Source organism: Sardina pilchardus, chromosome 19, assembly GCF_963854185.1.
Source record: "Sardina pilchardus chromosome 19, fSarPil1.1, whole genome shotgun sequence".
Taxonomy (NCBI): domain Eukaryota; kingdom Metazoa; phylum Chordata; class Actinopteri; order Clupeiformes; family Clupeidae; genus Sardina; species Sardina pilchardus.
Window position 1 is genome coordinate 7633816 of NC_085012.1, and position 17697 is coordinate 7651512.

The following is a 17697-nucleotide window of genomic DNA, read 5'->3' on the forward strand; positions in this document are numbered from 1 at the left end:
TAAATATGTTTTTTTAATTGACAAATTCATTCTTAATATGAATGGACACATTATGATGACACTGAAAAAGCTGTTCACTTCACTCAAATATAGTTATCCACACTCACTCCCTAACTCACACACACCTCACATGTGTACTTACCTCACTCTTCAATCTACAAAAGGTGTAACATGACTGTTCAGACACAGAATTGCCATTTGGCAAATTCGAAAAACAGTATTAACTTCTAATTTTCCTCGACATGGCCAAAGACTTGACTTGGACTTGCTTGAGACATCTCTGTCTTGACTTGGGACTTGACCTGACTTCCGCGTTAAGAGACTTGAGACTTGGGCTATACTTGTGACTTGCCAAACAGTGACTTTGTCCCACCTCTGCTGACAGAGAATGTTCACAATTTGTTTTAAATGCATCTTTGATGACACCTGACAGGAAAGTTAATTTACGATAATGTTGCATATTGATTGGGTTTTGCTTGTTGGTCACTCCATCAATCGCCTCGCGATTATGTATGCACGTGGTGTGTGTGTGTGTGTGTGTGTGTGTGTCTGTCTGTCTGTCTGTCTGTCTGTCTGTCTGTCTGTCTTTGTATGCTTTTGTTGGTGAGTGCATGCTTGTTGGTGATCTGTCATCTCCTCATAGAAGTTTCTGACTGACTAATGTAGGCTATATGGAAGAGATGAGCCATGCAGTGACTAGGCAGCTTGTGTGTGCGTGATCCTCACACGGTGGTGGTCCGACATAGATATATACGTAAATATATATATTGTATGTCTATGTGGTCCGAGCTTATGACGCAATGGGTAATCACCGCCTCAGACACGTCCTTGCTGAACATGGCTCTCAAGTCTCATGTATAAGGGCCACGAGAAACGTGCAATTGACAGACCTCACACGACACAATGTCTTTGATTTCTCGATTGTAATTTGACTATGAAATAAGAGATTAACTGACGATGGTAGGCTATATTCAGTTTGTTAATTTACGTTTAGTTGGGCCTATAGCATTTATTAACAATTTGTGATTAGGCTACAGTGACAGGAGTGACAGGCTATTGTAGTTTGGGGCTATTCCACCTGAGAGGTGAAATTATGATTAGGTTTATTAGGCTTGTTAATAATAACAACAATGATACAGCGATTTGAGTATAGCCTATAGGCCTATTGTTGGTGATAGAACAGCTCGTCTGACACACCCACCAAATGACAGTAAACTAGTAGGCTACTTAAAAAGTCTGATGCCCATCATTGCACACCACTGCTGCGACCAAACATGGCGTTCAATCAGGAAACTATAGCGGAACGGTGCAAAACGTTTTGACTTTGAACTTGCCCCTGAAGGCAAGCGTCTGAATGCTCTGAAAAGCACCACTAGATGGCACCAAACACTGAAGAAAGTGTTGCTTAGTAAATAAATGCATGCGTTTTACTTTATGATACATTCCTGTTTTATCTCTTTATATAGCCTACCGTATATGTGTGAAGGTCATAAAGTAAAACTCCAAACTCAAAGTTCAAAGCCCTTTAATTGTCTGCACGAGGACAGTAGCCTAGGCTATGACGTAGGAGAGGGTTGGTGTAGTGTGGCCCCACGTGTGCGTGAGGAGGGATAAATGTCATCGGACACATGAAACATTCAGATGCTGTGGAAGCTGTCCTCAGACCAGTCCTTGGCGTTGTGCAGTGTCCTTCATGTTTAGAGTTGATTTCTGCTCATACCACTTAACATCTCGGTAATTGAAAGCAATGGCAGAGTTCTCAGCAGAAACTTTAGGAAAACGGTCTACTATCGGGTGTTGATTCGAGTAGCCTAATGTGATTTCATGTAGGCTATGATGTGCGTTGTTGACTAGAAAAGTTTACTAGGTAGGCTAATCAACTTATGAATCCGAGGTAGGCTAATTGTTTCGTCCTGTCGGAAGTCGGTAAGAATATCTCTTGTTATTGGCCTTTAGTTATTCTAAAAGTGAAGACCAAAATCGACACTAATAACCATTCGGCGCACCGACAAGCGCAAGCCGATGCATTGCAAATCATCACTCAGGTGAGATCATGGTAGACTTCCAATCGCTCAAGTCCTACTGGCCTCTCATCCGTTTTTTGGTGCCTTTGGCTATCACCAACATAGCCATCGACCTTGGGGAACAGGTAAGTTGACACACTTGGTAGATTCTACCTTTATCTTTGTTGACTATGTATCTGTTTAGAAAATGCATAGCTGATGCTTGAGTGCATCAAAATGAACTAATCTTATCATAACAAGCGAAAAAAACCCTCACCTCAGATATAATTCTAAGGAAATAGGAAATATTAGCCTATCTTACCATAAAGGTTTAAAAACAAAATAAATAAATAAATAATAATAATAGTAATAATAATAAAAAAAAATTATATAGGCCTATATACACACACACGCAATTATTTGATATCCTTCCAAAACAAGCTTTGGAAAACTTGCAGACTAATAGGATGGTGAGCTATGGTCACATGCAGGTTAAGATTATCAAAACAAACCTTGCAAAAAATAGATATTGTAGGGGCCGACATAGAAAGGTCTTGTTTTCACGTGTTAAAATCAGACTAACTGAAAAGTAAGCTACTTGGTAGTTATGAAAAATCCTAAAATATGAATTAGACTCTAGGTTACTTCTGCTCTGTAGCCTACTTCACAACCCTGTCACATCATCAACCATCCAGTCACCCTGCGCATAGGTTCGTCTCACATCTTAGGACTGTTTATTTAGCTTAAATGGTTCAATAGACTTTTATTGTCCTAATTACCCATCCATCTGCTGCTGTATAATCGTGGATCCAAGACAACTTCTTTTTTCTTTCTTTCTTTTTTTTCTTTTTTTAATATGCTCCTTGGGGCACAGTGCACTGCTGCCTTGGGGTTAAATGCCTATCATTCTGGCAAACAGGTGGATTTAGATGTAGCTGTGCTTAATTTTTCAGGTCTGGTTATTCGTCAATGTTTGTACTGCTTAAAGATGGAATGTTGACTTGTGCTGATCATAACACGGACATGAAATGAGTCAGTATGTCATAGATTTTGACTGGCTGATACATTTTCACATATTGTCTTTTAATGTTAACCATGTCAAGTTCTTATTTACTTCATGTTGAGGGGGGCTGTGTGTCCTGGTACTCTGACTGTGTGTGTGTGTACCTGAGGTATAGCAACACGGCTCCAGTGCTAATTTTTCCCTGGGTCCTGCCACAGACAGCACTATAAATAACAGCTCTTAACTCTATTGACGGCACATTTAAATTTAGTCAGGCGAATAGGGGAGACGTTTATTTAGCATTTCGTGGGGTTCCCTCGGTCATTTCAGATGTTGAGCGACGGTATACCCTGATTCCCTTACTACTGTTGCTTATGTTGCAACAAATGTCAATATTTGTTGGTGGGTTTTGCACGAAGGAAGGGGAGTGGGCCCTTTAAACTACAGGGTAATGGTGTTTTAAGCATGTTTTGATTTTGGAACATACTTATCCATTCAAGTGAGGGAAAATATACACCAGTCAGTGACCGTTTGTTCATAGGCTTAGTTTTTCTTTGGGTTCTGTTGTTTTGTTTGATGTCTTTAACCACCAGTTTCCATTGAGTGGGACTCGAGTCCTGCCAGCCGAATTTCAGCGTTTCTCCTTGTTATGAGCAAACAATCACAACAGTATTCTGTAGTGTGTGCCTAAAGTGACATCTGATAAGTCTACCTTTCAGTGCCTTTTACTTCAAGAAATGAAATGCTTGTCCCACCTGGGCCAGAAGTGACTTTATTAGGCAGAGAGGAAACCTGAGCAGCGGCATAGTGTATAGCAGAGTTCACTGACCTCCGGCCCAGCCTGACATTCATTGTCTTTTGCTGGTAGTCTTGTCTGCCGGTCCAGTGAAGGGTAAGCGGTCCAATTAAACGGCTGCGCGAAGTGTAGGGAGACCAGGGATTAATCTTGCGTAACAGCCGGCAGAGGGTTTAAAAATAGGCCTCCCCTTGCTCATTGTGCTCCTGCAGCTGTGTTTGGTTGTAAAGTAAATCCGATGAGAAATGGAAGTCATATACTGTACTTGCAGTCACCCATGGCAAAACCAGGAAGTGAGGTTGTGCATTCATACTTCTAGTGACTCAATAAAAAATATGAGTCAGCAAGTGGCCTTATAGTGATTTGTCTTGAACCGTACCGCGTCGAACATCACATATTGTATAGTTTCATATCGTATAGTTTTGAGGTGGTGTTTTGAAGGATATAACTGGTCACGCATTGTTTGTTCCTTGAGTGTCGGAGATCTATATTGGACTCATTCCCATAGACTCCCAGATGACCTCGCATCTGTCCCACTGTGATATCTTTCGTTTGCATGTGACATGAGGTGACACCAATGGCATAATGATGCCATTCAAGTTGATGACAGACACAATATTAGCAGAGACTTGATGGGACTACAACAGTTTTTAGTGTTGGCAGCATTTTATTTAACAGAACTGTATGAATTAGTGCTGGGATGAAACCAAAATCCAGTTCCTGTGGTAAACATTTTAATCAATCCATCAGCATTGATCTGAGAAGCCGTGTTCAGAAACAGACAGTTTACCTGCTGAATGTTAAGGGTATCTTGAAGCAGACAGGCAGGAAGAGCTTAAGAACTTTAGGAATCTTAAAGGAGAGAAAATGATGAGCTTCTTAGTGAGATCATCATTCTTCCAAGGTCAACTAACCTCAAATCCAGATTCTGTAGATGTTTAGAAATAGAATCCCATTGTATAGTCTTCATTTACCATTCATTATTAAAAAGATACCACAGGAAGTGTTTTCTGCTTAGCTTCTGCACTCCAATGGCATCTGTGCTTGTCCCCACAGGCTCTGAACAGAGGCATTGCCACAGTAAAGGAGGATCGAGTGGAGATGCTGGCCAGCTATGGACTGGCGTACTCCCTCATGAAGTTCTTCACCGGGCCAATGAGTGACTTCAAGAATGTGGGGTTGGTGTTGACCAACAGCAAACGAGACCGTCTCAAGGCTTTGCTCTGCATGGGCGTTGCGGGCACCATCGCTTTTGTTTTGCACATCCTCATTGGTAGGTGTGTGAGTGAGTGTAATGACCTGTTTGAGGTTTTTCTTTTTCCCCCTATAGCATCTGTGGGTGTTTTGAAACGGAAATGGTGACACCAGAGTGAGGGCTCTAGTTGGTTCGAAATAGACCAGGAGACAGGAACAAGTGAGTGTAGGAGAAATTTATTCATGACCTCTTCACAGAGTGGGTGCATTGGTCCAGACACTGGGTATCTGACTTTTCTTTACTTGGAAGGCAGCAAGTCAAACTGTTCTTATGTCAGCAAACCCACGCAAAGACCCTTCCTGAATGCACAGCCTGGGCTCAGAGTCCCAATTGCCCTTTGGAACAGAGCAAGTAGTGTGAACCGCAAACAACAAGACAATTCTCTGTGAATTTCTGTTTTATGAGTAACGTAAACCAGATGTTAACCCATTTTACTGTGGTTCGGATGGCCATTGTGGTGGAAATGTTTACTGACTTGTGACTAATTTGAAATAAGTCTGTGCTATTTTTAGATCCTTTTTGTTTCCTGTGGAAGAACCCAATTTTACTGTACACATTTTAACTGTATTTAACCGTTTACTGTATGTGTATTTTTTTCCCCCTCGACTACTCTCAATCTAGCTTATACAGACCTTGGGTACTACATAATAAATAAGCTACACCATGTGGATGAATCCGTGGGCAACAAGACAAGGCGAGCCTTCCTCTATCTGTCGCTGTTCCCAGTTCTGGATGCCATGGTGAGTTACCTGGATCCTGCTTTAGCCTTAAAGCATAGCTCCGTATGTCAATGTCAAAACCTTTGCAAGAAACGGAAGATCCTCATATTAAAATTCTGTGAGCATAACTGATTGAAACTATATGATGTTAACAGCATTGATTGAAAGGTTAAGGTTGTGGTTAAGGAGCTGGGCTAGTATGCAGTAGCCTGAAAGTTGTTGGTTCAATGACCGTTAACCCCAAGTTGCTCCGGGGACAATGTAGTCTCTTGTTGACATGTAAGTCACTTAGGACAAAGTGTCTGCTAAATGTAATGTAATGCAATTATCCCACAGACGTGAATTTTTTTTTTTTTGTTTGTTTGATTTTTTTTTAAGTTAGGTGGATAGAATCCTTGTTATTAGATATTTTATGGACTAAATCCTAGGTTATTGTGTGTGAAACTTTTCTTTATCTTAAAGGCATGGATCCACGCTGGTATTCTCCTCAAGCATAAGCATAGCCTTCTGGTTGGATCAGCCTCCATATCAGATGTTGTTACACAGGTAAACTGTGTCTTTGTAAATTATATCATTTGTGTTGCCCAACTCAACCTCTCCACCAACACAGTTGGGCAAAATTGTGTTTATATGTGGGTGGTGGTACTACTAACTCCTCTTCTCGATGTCTTCTCTTTGGTTAGATTGTATTTGTCGCCATCCTGCTCCAAAGTAACTTGGAGTGCGTTGAGCCCCTCCTCATCCCCATCCTATCGCTCTACATGGGTGGACTGGTACGATTCACCGTCGTGGGAATGGGCTACTATTGCAACGTCCACGAAAACACTCCTGACTCCAGTAGCATCGACGTTGGGGTACAATACCAGAATCTTCTGCTTTAAAGAACTAATGGCTGTGTTTACATGCACTTTAGTTTCCCGGTTATGATCGGGATTTAAAGTATCCGGATTTTGTATTTGCACATGTAAACATCATATCCCGATTTCAGAACCCCGGATAAGCCCTTATCCCGGTACCGAGTATTCGGGTTATGCTAGGTGGCGTACTCCGAGAGAAACCGGGATACTGTTCCATGTGTATTGCATTAGAAACCGGGATACGGAGTGCTAATAGAACTTTATTGTTGGTAACCGGAATGCTATTATTCATCATGTATACAGGTATATTAATAACCGGGTTTCTCTGTGTTCATGTAAACACCATATCCTGAATATGATATATATATATATAAATATATAAAAATCGGGATAAGCCTCATAACCGGGATACTAAAGTGCATGTAAACGCAGTCTATGTCTATGTTTTTGTGTAGACTGGTGATAATTTTATGGTTCTTGGTAATTCTTGGTTCCGGCCTCGTGGTCTTTGACATGCTGGAGAATGAAATCGCAGATTCGAGAGTGCCAGTTGTTAAGACTGTCTTTTGCTTTCCCTTAGATTACAGAGCTTTCGTTAGGTCTATTGTTATGTTTCGTTGCACAGAGGACAAGAATGAACCTGAGTGGTAATTGAGTGTGTATCTGTGCCTGCTGGCTCTCTCCAGGGGGATGTTCCCATTAGGACCATGCTGAATTTCTGGTGGCCGCTGGCCCTCATCTTGGCCACACAGAGGATCAGCAGGCCGGTTGTTAACCTCTTTGTGTCGCGCGACCTCAAGGGAAGCGAGGAGTCTACTCAGGTCTGCTATTGCTGTTATCACTTTCTGATGTGGAGTCTCACATAGCCCTTTTCCACCAACAGAGAACCGGCTCCGTTCCCGTTTGCGAACCAACATTTGAACCGTTCGTCGCGTTTCCACCAAACAAAAGCTGGTTCGGAACGTGGCACCGTGGTTCGGAAGTCAAACCAAAAAATACTTGTTTTTTCCTGCGAACCGGAGTGGGCGTGTCATTGTGCCTTTCACAGGGGAGAAGGCTAAAAGCATGAGTTTTCCGTCCATATCAACTGTTGCTATGAGTAAACAAAGCGATTCAACTAGCATTGCACTGCAGACGTTGACTAGCATTTTAAATAGCTAGTTTCTGCCGTTTTTATGGGACAGCTGATCATATCATTCTCCTGTTTATGCATCTCATTAACTTTTGCTTTTGCATGCAACACCCATTGTTGATGACTCATCCTTGAATCGGTTCAGAACTGGTGTAAATGCGGGCTGGTTCACTAGATAGCACCACGGTTCAAAGACTTTCGAACGGCACCAGTTCAACACCAGGTTCGCTTTTGGTGGAAAACGGCCTTCAGTGACAGTTGATGGTTGGTGTTTCATTTATATATTGACTTGAATTCATGGGAATATGAAGTGTTTGTCTGTGTGTTTGTCTGTGTGTCTGTGTGTCTGTGTGTCTGTGTGTGTGTGTGTCTGTGTGTCTGTGTGTCTGTGTGTCTGTGTGTCTGTGTGTCTGTGTGTCTGTGTGTGTGTGTGTGTGTGTGTGTGTGTGTGTGTGTGTGTTGTCAGGCTGTTGCTGTCCTCACCGCCACCTACCCAGTGGGCCACATGCCTTACGGATGGCTTACTGAACTTCGGGCTGTCTACCCTGCTTTTGACAAGGTGAGCCACCGTGTCCTTGATCTGTCCTTGGAATGTAATGAAAAACTGGGTTCCAGATAAGCCGCGTGATCCGACTGGCGTTGGTCCCAAGTGAGGCTTTCGAAATCAACGTTCGTCATGAAACTACGAAATCGATGGTTGTGGTCAAATCGTTAAAATTGCGGGATTAATCACTGACGGCTGCCTTTGACTCAAGGAGTGGGTACCCATAAGTCATTTCAGCTCAAACTCAAGACAGGAAAGAATGATAACCATCTTGGTAAATTTCCACTGCACGGTCGTTTCTACCACAGGATGGTTAGTCATTCTGTTTGTCATCAATTCTCATTCACCATGTAATTAAGCTGTGGAGGTAAACTTGGGATTTTTCTTAGCCACATTTTCTCCTAGGCATCCCAGCGCTCTAGGAGATGACCAGATGTTTATCATTGTGCAATTCTCCTCAAAACCACCGTGATGTTATTGAAAGATAAGAAAAAAAAACACTTTAGTTGGTGTGTGTGTGTGTATAATTTAGGCAGTGATTTTTTAGCTATATTTCTCTTAATCAAGTTCTCCTTCTCACAGAATGGCTGTTTTATTTCTTCCCGACAGAACAATCCCACCAACAGGCGGAGCGGCGGCGTGTCAGTCACCAAATCACACATCAAGAGATTCATCCTCTGCTGTTTCCTGATTTCAGTCACGGTAAGCTCTGTTCACCAGTAAATGTACAATAACTGGCCCATTGTCACTTCAGTTGGATCCTCTCCCTGTATCTGTGATCTCTTAGATAAACAAAAACATCCACTCTACTCACCATGTAATTGTTGCTAATAAGACCAGAGCCACGCTATAGGGAGCTCTGTAAGGGGAAGTTGGAATTTGCTTGCTACACCGTATATGCACAGGTCAGATCTCGTGTACAAAAGGCCTCTTTAGGTGGGTTTTCCTGGAAAGTTCCACAGCAGAGACCCGGGAGATGTGAGGCATATGCTGTCACTCGGCGCCCTGGCTGCCAAGCGGAACATGCTTGACGTGCCAGCCGGTGACTCATTATGTCACAAGTGACATTGGGTGTCAGGTTGTTTTTTTTTTTTTGCGAAGCACAGGGGAACCTGAGTACCGGCTGTCACTGGAGCAGAGCGCTTGTCTACAGTTCAGTTTGTGCTGATATGAACCAGGCAAACCAGTCTCCAGTGTCTCTCTCTCTCTCTCTCTCTCTCTCTCTGAATATGAAGTACCTCATGCACACATAGCATTCCTGCTGTGCATTTGAATTTGAACTCCTAGAACAGGCTGTGTTCAGTACGTCAGCCCCTATCATTCCAGTTAGCCACGATTACTGCACTGTAAGCATCCTTGGGTGAAAGCCTCTGCAGATATGCAAGAAAACGATGGCGAGCATTTCTGCTTAAAGCCATGCAGAATGACTTCAGTCTGGATGTTGTGTTACACTGGTGTCTGCCTTAAAGGGATATTCCGCCATTTTTGGAAATACGCTCATTTTCCACCTCCCCTCGAGCAAAACAATCGATATTTACCTTGTTCCCGTTCATCCAGCCATTCTGTGAGTCTGGCGATACAACTTTTAGCTTCAGCCTAGCATAGATCACTGAATCGGATTAGACCATTAGCTTCTCGCCTGCTAGCTTCATGTTTAAAAGTGACTAAGATTTCTGATAATTTTCCCATTTAAAACGTGTCTCCTCTCAAGTTAGAAAGTGCAATAAGACCAACTGAAAATGAAACCTGGCGTTTTTCTAGGCTGATTTGACATGGAACTACACTCTCATCTGGCGTAATAATCAAGGCAACTTGCAAACATACCATAGGCGCAGTGATATCGTACGCAGCATCTGAAAATAGTCCCCATAGACATCAAGCAGTAGTAGTGCCAGTAGCTGCAAGTTGCCTTGATTATTACGCCAGATGAGAATGTAGTTCCATGTCAAATCAGCCTAGAAAAACGGCAGGGTTCATTTTCAGTTGGTCTTATTGCACTTTCTAACTTGAGAGGACACACGTTTTAAATGGGAAAATTACCAGAAATATTAGTCACTTTTAAACATGAAGCTAGCAGGCGAGAAGCTAATGGTCTAATCCGATTCAATGATCTATGCTAGGCTGAAGCTAAAAGTTGTATCGCCAGACTCACAGAATGGCTGGATGAACGGGAACAAGGTAAATATCGATTGTTTTGCTCGAGGGAAGGTGGAAAATGAGCGTAATTCCACAAATGGCGGAATATCCCTTTAAAGAGAAGCTTTGGTTTGGCGATTTCTTCGCTGTTTTCTCATTTTACGCTTGCAGGTTTCTCTGCAGAGCTTCCCCTACAGCTTTAGCATGTATGTTTTACAACACTCCTCCTTTGCCTTTTCATGAGCATGATCGCGAGGCTGCGAGACTTTCTGTTTGTCAGTGTACCGGCCCGCCGGCCCAAAGTTGCAAGGGTGGTTTGTCCGCTCACAGGCGCTAGGTGGAAGCAAGATGGCCACCATTCAACCCGAAAAAAGACATAACCATTCCAATGACAACTTAAACAGTTGATTTTCAATTGATAGATAGATAGATAGATAGATAGATCACTTTTAAAGGTGATGCTAGCAGGTGAGATGCTAATGGTCTAATCTGATTCAATGATCTAAGCTAGGCTGGAGCTGAAAGTGGTATCGCCAGACTCGGAGAATGGCTGGATGAATCAATTGAAAATCAATTGTTTAACTCAAGGGGAGGTGGAAAATAAGTGTAACTCCCCAAATGGTGGAATATCCCTTTAAGGCAAATTAAGCACAAAAAAAGAACCCTGCGTAGTTCCCCTTTAAGCTTTGTCCATAGTGGAGCGTAAGAGCAGTCTCTGTAACCCACTGAGCAGTGATGCAGCAGCAGCAGCAGCAGCCGTAGCTCTGTAGGGATGGAGAGGGTGTTGGTTGAGTTGGTCCTGAGGCTTATATAACTTGCCAGAGCTGTTTTGTTTCCCCCCGTTTCTTAAAGGTATTAGCCTACATGTGGGTGCACGTTTGACATCCTTCAGCTTGGGTGAGCACATGCCTCTGGATTGTCCTGTCATAGGGTGGCACACACCGTGTAGCTTTGGGCAGGCACTGGCAGCGATGGGTGGGGCTGGTAAAATAGCAAACGCTTGTCCTTCAGACTTCAAGTTCAAGATCACTGTGGGTCGGGTTATATTGTGTGTTATTAATAAGATTTGACGTGCATAGAGAGGCTAGTGTGAGATTATGATACACCAATTCAGTGGAGTTTTGCGTATCTACTTCACTGGAAGTGAAGTGATTCACACTTCAAAACAAGAACTTGCCGAACAGCGTTTTTTCCAAGCTTGCCGAGCTGTCTGCATGACGCACCTGTTTTGTGTGTTGGGGGAAAAAAATGCAGGTCACATTTCTGGTGCCTTTTTAGAGTTTGACGACAGGACATAAAGAAGATGTAATGTTTTTGAAGGCATCTCTGCCCCACCACATTTCATACCTCACCGTGTGGGATCGTCACCGTAACTATACTTAAGGCAAACGTACCCTGGGGTTGTCACTTAAGTGTATACAGTATGTACGTAAAATTGATCCTTTCTTCTCCTCCCATGAGTTGTTTCACAGAGTTTTCCTCATAAAACAAGAATTCACCAGGAAAAGCGGCTGTTTTTTGGCAGGCAAATTGCAATTTGTGTTTTGTTTTGGTCCCTCCACTTGTTTATGCACCTGTGGTTGCATTACGCAGAGTATTGTCAAAGCCAGCCTGACTGTCTTCCCAATTGAAGTGAAGATGAGTCTGGGTAACCCCCTGACAGATCATGATTCATTAGCTAAAAACCACCAGGCCTGCCCAGTTCCCAGCATTCTTTTGGGCTCTGCGCTTGTTTTTGACTTCACCGATGCGATGAAATGAGGCAAAGAGGTAGAAGATAGAAACCAAATGGCGGCGACAACATCAACGACGAAAACAACAACAACAACAATGGCAACCTTGAGTGCATTCTGGGGCTCTGAAGAGCACTTCTGCTGTAATTGTGTTTGTCGAAACAGTTTTTCACGCTTTAAAAACAGGATGTTGGTGTCTGGGGCCTGGGGCAGTGGGAGGGGATTCAGGATCCCAGGTTGCCAGATGTGGCTGCACGGCATTGGTAAACAAGAGGGCGGGGCCTGTTGCCAATCACCATCCTGCAGGGCTGTTCTGAGCACGCTCAGTCCAGCCACACAGAGAGACAGGCCGAGAGAGAGAGGTAGTGAGGGAGTGTGAGGGGGAGAGGGAGAGAGTGAGAAAGAGAGAGTGAGGTGAGTGAGAAAGAGAGTGTGTGTGAGAGGGAGTGAGAGAGTGAGTTAAAGAGAGAGAGAGAGAGAGAGAGAGAGAGCGAAAGAGAAAGGTTGGGTCCAGTCCTGGATTGTTGTAACATTGTTTGGCTTTGTTGTAACATGTCCCTAACACACCTGTAAAAACACAAACATTAGCTGGAGAAGGCAAGCTCAAGTGTGCACGCAGGTACACAAACATACAAAGTTGCCCTAGAGCAGTTGAGACTAGATTGCATCCAGTAATACACACACGCACACACACACACGTGCACACACCCACACATACATGCAAACGCGTGCATGCATGCAAAGGCTCTGTTTTAGACAGTGGAATGCAGAGACAATTGTTTGGTGATTTTGTGGTGATGCGAAGTGATGGGTTGTGAAATGAGACCTTTGTATTTTTGTGGGAAGCAATGAACAGTTTGAAGTTGGACCACATTTGTTGGCCCTAGCTTATGGCTTTTCTTTCTTTTTTTGTAAACTCAAAATGTTCCCCACAGTATCGAAGCATCAACAGCAACAGTCTTTTTTGAGATATCCGACAAAACACAAGCAGAATTGAAAAGAAAAACATTTTACTATGACTAATTAGACCCTATGTGTATATTTTATATATACTAATTTATAGAGGTATGTATTGATACAACCTCCTATCTTCTTACGGTGTTGATGGTCAACATGATTAGTCAGTGTTGACAAAATAAGCATTATTTTCGCTAAACTAATGGAGTTTACCGAGTAATTGTTTTGTGTTCATATGTCTGTGCCAGCTGCTAACTATCTGTCAAATTAATTCATCCAAATTTCCTGTAATTGTGAAATGTTCTCAAAAAAGCTTAAGTGAAATCGGCACATCTGAAGACTGCTTAATGTAAAATTGCCAATGCAATTCCAATGGTTTAATTGCATTACTCATCATAGTAGAGGCTTGCATGAGATACTTTCCAAAACAGCAGCATTTCCACGGGTGCAGCTATAGGCCATTGCATGGCAAAGCTTTCCTCATGAAACCATCATACACAAGTAGGCAAATTGGGAAAATATTTACATGTTTTTTTTTTATTATTAGACTTAATTTGAATGTTTCAATGTTAGAGAACACATCTGCTTTTGTGTATGGTGGGTAGCATCAACCACTGATCTGGAGATAAGATCGTTCCTGAAGAGAAAGAACAATTAGGCTACTATCGTTTTTGAGCAGGTTAAAGCTGACTAGATACAATCCCCAGTACTATATAGTGGATTATCCAATCTCAATGCTCTGTTTTTATGGACGGTTGTAGGAATCCACTTTGTTGTATTAAATATTGTTTTCTACAGCCGACCAACGTTAACTGTGTAGCTCAAGTGGTTTCTGTTTCTCTTGCACAGACTCACACACACTTTGAATAAGTGCTCATAAGTGGTCATTTTAGTTAAGGTGGTAGTGGTGTGTGTGATAAACACTGACGTAGACTAAACCGATCCAGATATGCTTCCATTACATCACCATTTCTTGCATGTTAGAACCAGGTGGGGTTGTCATTGAAAACAACTCAATCAGTGGAACAGACAGAATTGCATGATGGATGGATCTTGCTCTGTGTTATCCAGATGTGTTTCCTATTGTTCTGGAGTCCTGGAGTATCAGAGAGCATCTTGGTGAACATCATTGGAGTCGATGCGTCGTTTGCCCAACTCTGCGTTACACCTCTGAGGATCTTCTCCTTTTTCCCTGTGCCAGGTAAATGGCATTGATGCATGTTTCAGACTGGATGTTATGGTATTTGTGACGCATACATGTAGTATTTGGAATGATGAAAGCATTTATTTAATGCTCCGTGTGTTTGTGTGTGTGTGTGTGTGTGTGTGTTTGTGCCACAGTGTGTGTCCGTGCTTGCTTGACAGGTTGGCTTATGACACTGAAGAAAACGTTTGTCCTGACACCCAGCTCTGTGCTTCGCATCGGAGTCCTGATCATCGGCCTGGTGGTACTCCCTTATATGGGGTGAGTGTGTGTGTGTGTGTGTGTGTGTGTGTGTGTGTGTGTGAGTGAGTGTGTTTCTTGCAGGGAGACCCTAACACATAGGAGGGGCTTACAGTAGCTGAAACAGAGGTAGTAGGTGCCTCTCATGCAGCGTTTATATGTCCTCCCTCGCTCCTCGGGCCTCGATCCTCACTGATCTACATAAAGAATGATGTGGGGGAAACAATGGGATAGTCTATCCAGTGTTAGTTATAGATCAGTGGGAACGCCCCTCGAGGATCGAGCATCGAGGATCGAGGAGGCATGTTGAGAGGCCCCCAGTGTGTCAGTCAGTCAGCAGATTGAACTTTGACCCATGAAGTGACTAAGTGACGAGATGCATGACTGCTTAAATAAAGCGCAGCACCGGCAATGAGGTAATATTGAGACCGGCTATGATTCACTCGCATGTCTGAGGTCGGGTAGGAGGAACTTTGTCCGAATGCAAGAGTATAGGTCACATATGACCACACACTGTGTGGTTAGCACCAAAAGGACTTCATGTATTTGTTTATGGTCTTGAGTTCTCTCTTAAAGCAATGATAAATAGCTACTGCAGTGAGGTGAAGCACACGGTATATATTTATGCACACACAAACCACTGCAATCTGCAGTGCTGTGTGTGTGCTCGTAATGTTGAAACCTCAAACATCTTTACATTACTTGGCATATTTAGGGTAGACTAACATTATGGTCTTTGCGCCCACAGAAATACTTGTTATGCGCATAACCAAACCATAGAGTGGGTGTCTATGCCCCTCTTTTAACATTAAAACCATAAAGGGCTGGAGGCCTGGAGGTTTAAAGAGGCAATATGCTGCTAATGGACTTTCAACCACTGCTATAATCATCTAACCAAATAGACACAATGATGAACATGTTACACATCCCCTAGGGCTCTTGACTGACACAGATTTCCTTCACTCATGGCGTGTGTGCTACATTGCCTCTGGGCTCCATTCAAATAAGCTTAAACTGTTTAAAAGAAATGTAGATGATTGCCCTGACATGAAATGAGGAGGACATGCTCATCCATGCCATTTTAAAGGGGCGATGTGATAGTGTTTCATTCATGTTATGGGGAAGGTTGTTTATCCATATCCAAGATGAGTGATCAAGCATGGCTTGACCTAGCTAGCTCATCCTAGCTCAACATGTTTCACTAAACGCCAATCCAGGATTAGTAGCAGCGACTAGCACAAGCCAGGTGTAAGTAATTCAAGATGAACGTAATTGGAAGTTTGGAATTAAAAAGATGCGGAAAATACTGTAGCGTCATTCACTCGAAGTCAACACCCGCTTTTGATATAGACTATTATGAGGAAGTAAACCTTTTATTTTTTGAATGGGGAAACATGGGTAGTAGGCGTGGGGGACCCCCTGAATGCAAATTTACTTCCCATATGTAGGCACATCATGTTGTTAAGAAAAACACTTGCGACTATTGAACTGTATACAGTATGACCATGTGACTGGATATTGTCTTTAGAACAGAATTCCTTGAAAACACTTCTGGAAAATGTACCTCTATTTCCAATCAACTCGGCTACTACAGAAGGCTGTTCATCAAATGTAATGGCAAATATGTTAACCGGTGATTTGCCATTACATTTAGCCATTAATGACAAACTTGTAGTGAATTTCTGGTGACCGACCCAATTTGCATATGACATTGCTGCAAATTTGTTTAACATTGCCAAAAAGTTAGCCTCAACTGTTGTTAACCTAACAACTGTTGAAACCAAATTTGTATGTTAAAATATGACCTTGCTGCAAATTTGCGGCAACTGTTCGTCAGAAACCTGACATTTCTGTAAGGGGAAAGACCCACAGTCATAGAGGCAGGATTGTTTCTATTGTGTTTCTAATGCCACCTTGATGAGCACCTCAAGTGACAGGAAATGGAGTAAGCGGTAAACCTCCTACAACAAGATCCCATTGTTTTCTTAGGCTTAGAACAAAGCCTTTACAGCTCTTGTATTAGGAGGTTTACCACTTACAGTACCTGTACACTTAATTAATTTACCCAAGTTTGTCACTAAACCACGTATTTAGAATACCCCCCAGGTAAGATGTTTGTGATTGGCGGGTTGTTTTGCAGAGTCCATGGAGGAACTCTGGGTGTGGCCTCTCTGCTGGCCGGATTTGTGGGAGAGGCGTCCATGGTCGCTATTGCCACCTGTTTTGTCTACAGAAAACGGGTTCGGAAAAGCTCTTTTTATTTTATTATTCTTTCAGATGTAGTTGGTCTGTCCTGCAGGGTGAAATGACATCTTTTGTGAGTTAATGGAGAATCTACATAAAAGGTTTAGAGAGAAAAAAAGAGAGACGGAGAGAACCGAACCTCAGAACTGAAGTGATGCAACTAGTTTTAAGGAGGTAGCGAAAATTCTTTCAAGCTGTAGCTAATGCTTTGTTTTTTGTTTTGTTTCTCTTGCCTTCTCGATAAACGCTGAACGCAGAAGAGCAACAACAAAAACAACGAGCTGGTTGCCGAGGGGGAAAACTCCTCCCCAATGAGGGAGGTCAACCCCACAACCCAGTTAGACAACATTCAGGAGCTGGGAGAAGGCGAGGACCAATGAGAAGACAAAAACAAAGTTTGGGAGAGCAGAGACGGTAGAACAAACATGCCTTGAAGTCTTTGCTCTGATGTGATTGAGCCACAGGTTGCACTTTTCTTGGGAGGGGACTCTGAGGGCGAAAAAGGACTCCGAAAGCTTGTGTTGAGAGCTTGGCGATTGTGTTGGGTTGAGGAGGTGGGAGGGGGGGGGGGGGTTGTGGGTAGGACATTTGGGGTCTACACTAACACTTCTGACGATTCTCGATGTGTGTGACCCCCATTCAGACGTGTGCGCACAATATCCTATCGGGGGGTAGCTATTGGTGAGAACCCACACAGCTACTGGGGATCAACCAATCAGACTTGGTGGAGACTGCATCCACTTATCACCATCTGTCACACCAACAGCTGTAAGCTAATAGCCATTAAGCACGTATACAGGTATTAATCAAGCAGCAACAGTGTTCCAAACTAACTAGACTTTGGCAGTATGCATATTGCAATGTGCCAGTACGT

General features: G+C 42.9%; 1 protein-coding gene across 1 annotated transcript; it reads left to right on the top strand.

The window, feature by feature from the left end:
• Window positions 1–1654: 1654 nt before the first annotated feature.
• ankha (ANKH inorganic pyrophosphate transport regulator a) lies at window positions 1655–17388 on the top strand. Its single transcript, XM_062520689.1, has 12 exons — window positions 1655–2149; window positions 4859–5075; window positions 5679–5797; window positions 6239–6322; window positions 6460–6630; window positions 7320–7454; window positions 8232–8324; window positions 8919–9011; window positions 14207–14336; window positions 14477–14600; window positions 16720–16819; window positions 17081–17388. Exons 1-12 carry the CDS (start codon window positions 2054–2056, stop codon window positions 17201–17203), a joined length of 1485 nt encoding a protein of 494 aa, XP_062376673.1. The 5' UTR covers window positions 1655–2053; the 3' UTR covers window positions 17204–17388.
• The last annotated feature ends 309 nt before the right edge of the window (window positions 17389–17697 follow it).

Bases quoted from the DNA above. Each gene is read 5' to 3' on its own strand.
- ankha (XM_062520689.1), top strand. From the start codon at position 2,054: ATGGTAGACTTCCAATCGCTCAAGTCCTACTGGCCTCTCATCCGTTTT. The intron at 2,150-4,858 runs GTAAGTTGACAC...TTGTCCCCACAG, and splicing joins CCATCGACCTTGGGGAACAG to GCTCTGAACAGAGGCATTGC. The intron at 5,798-6,238 runs GTGAGTTACCTG...TTTATCTTAAAG, and splicing joins TCCCAGTTCTGGATGCCATG to GCATGGATCCACGCTGGTAT.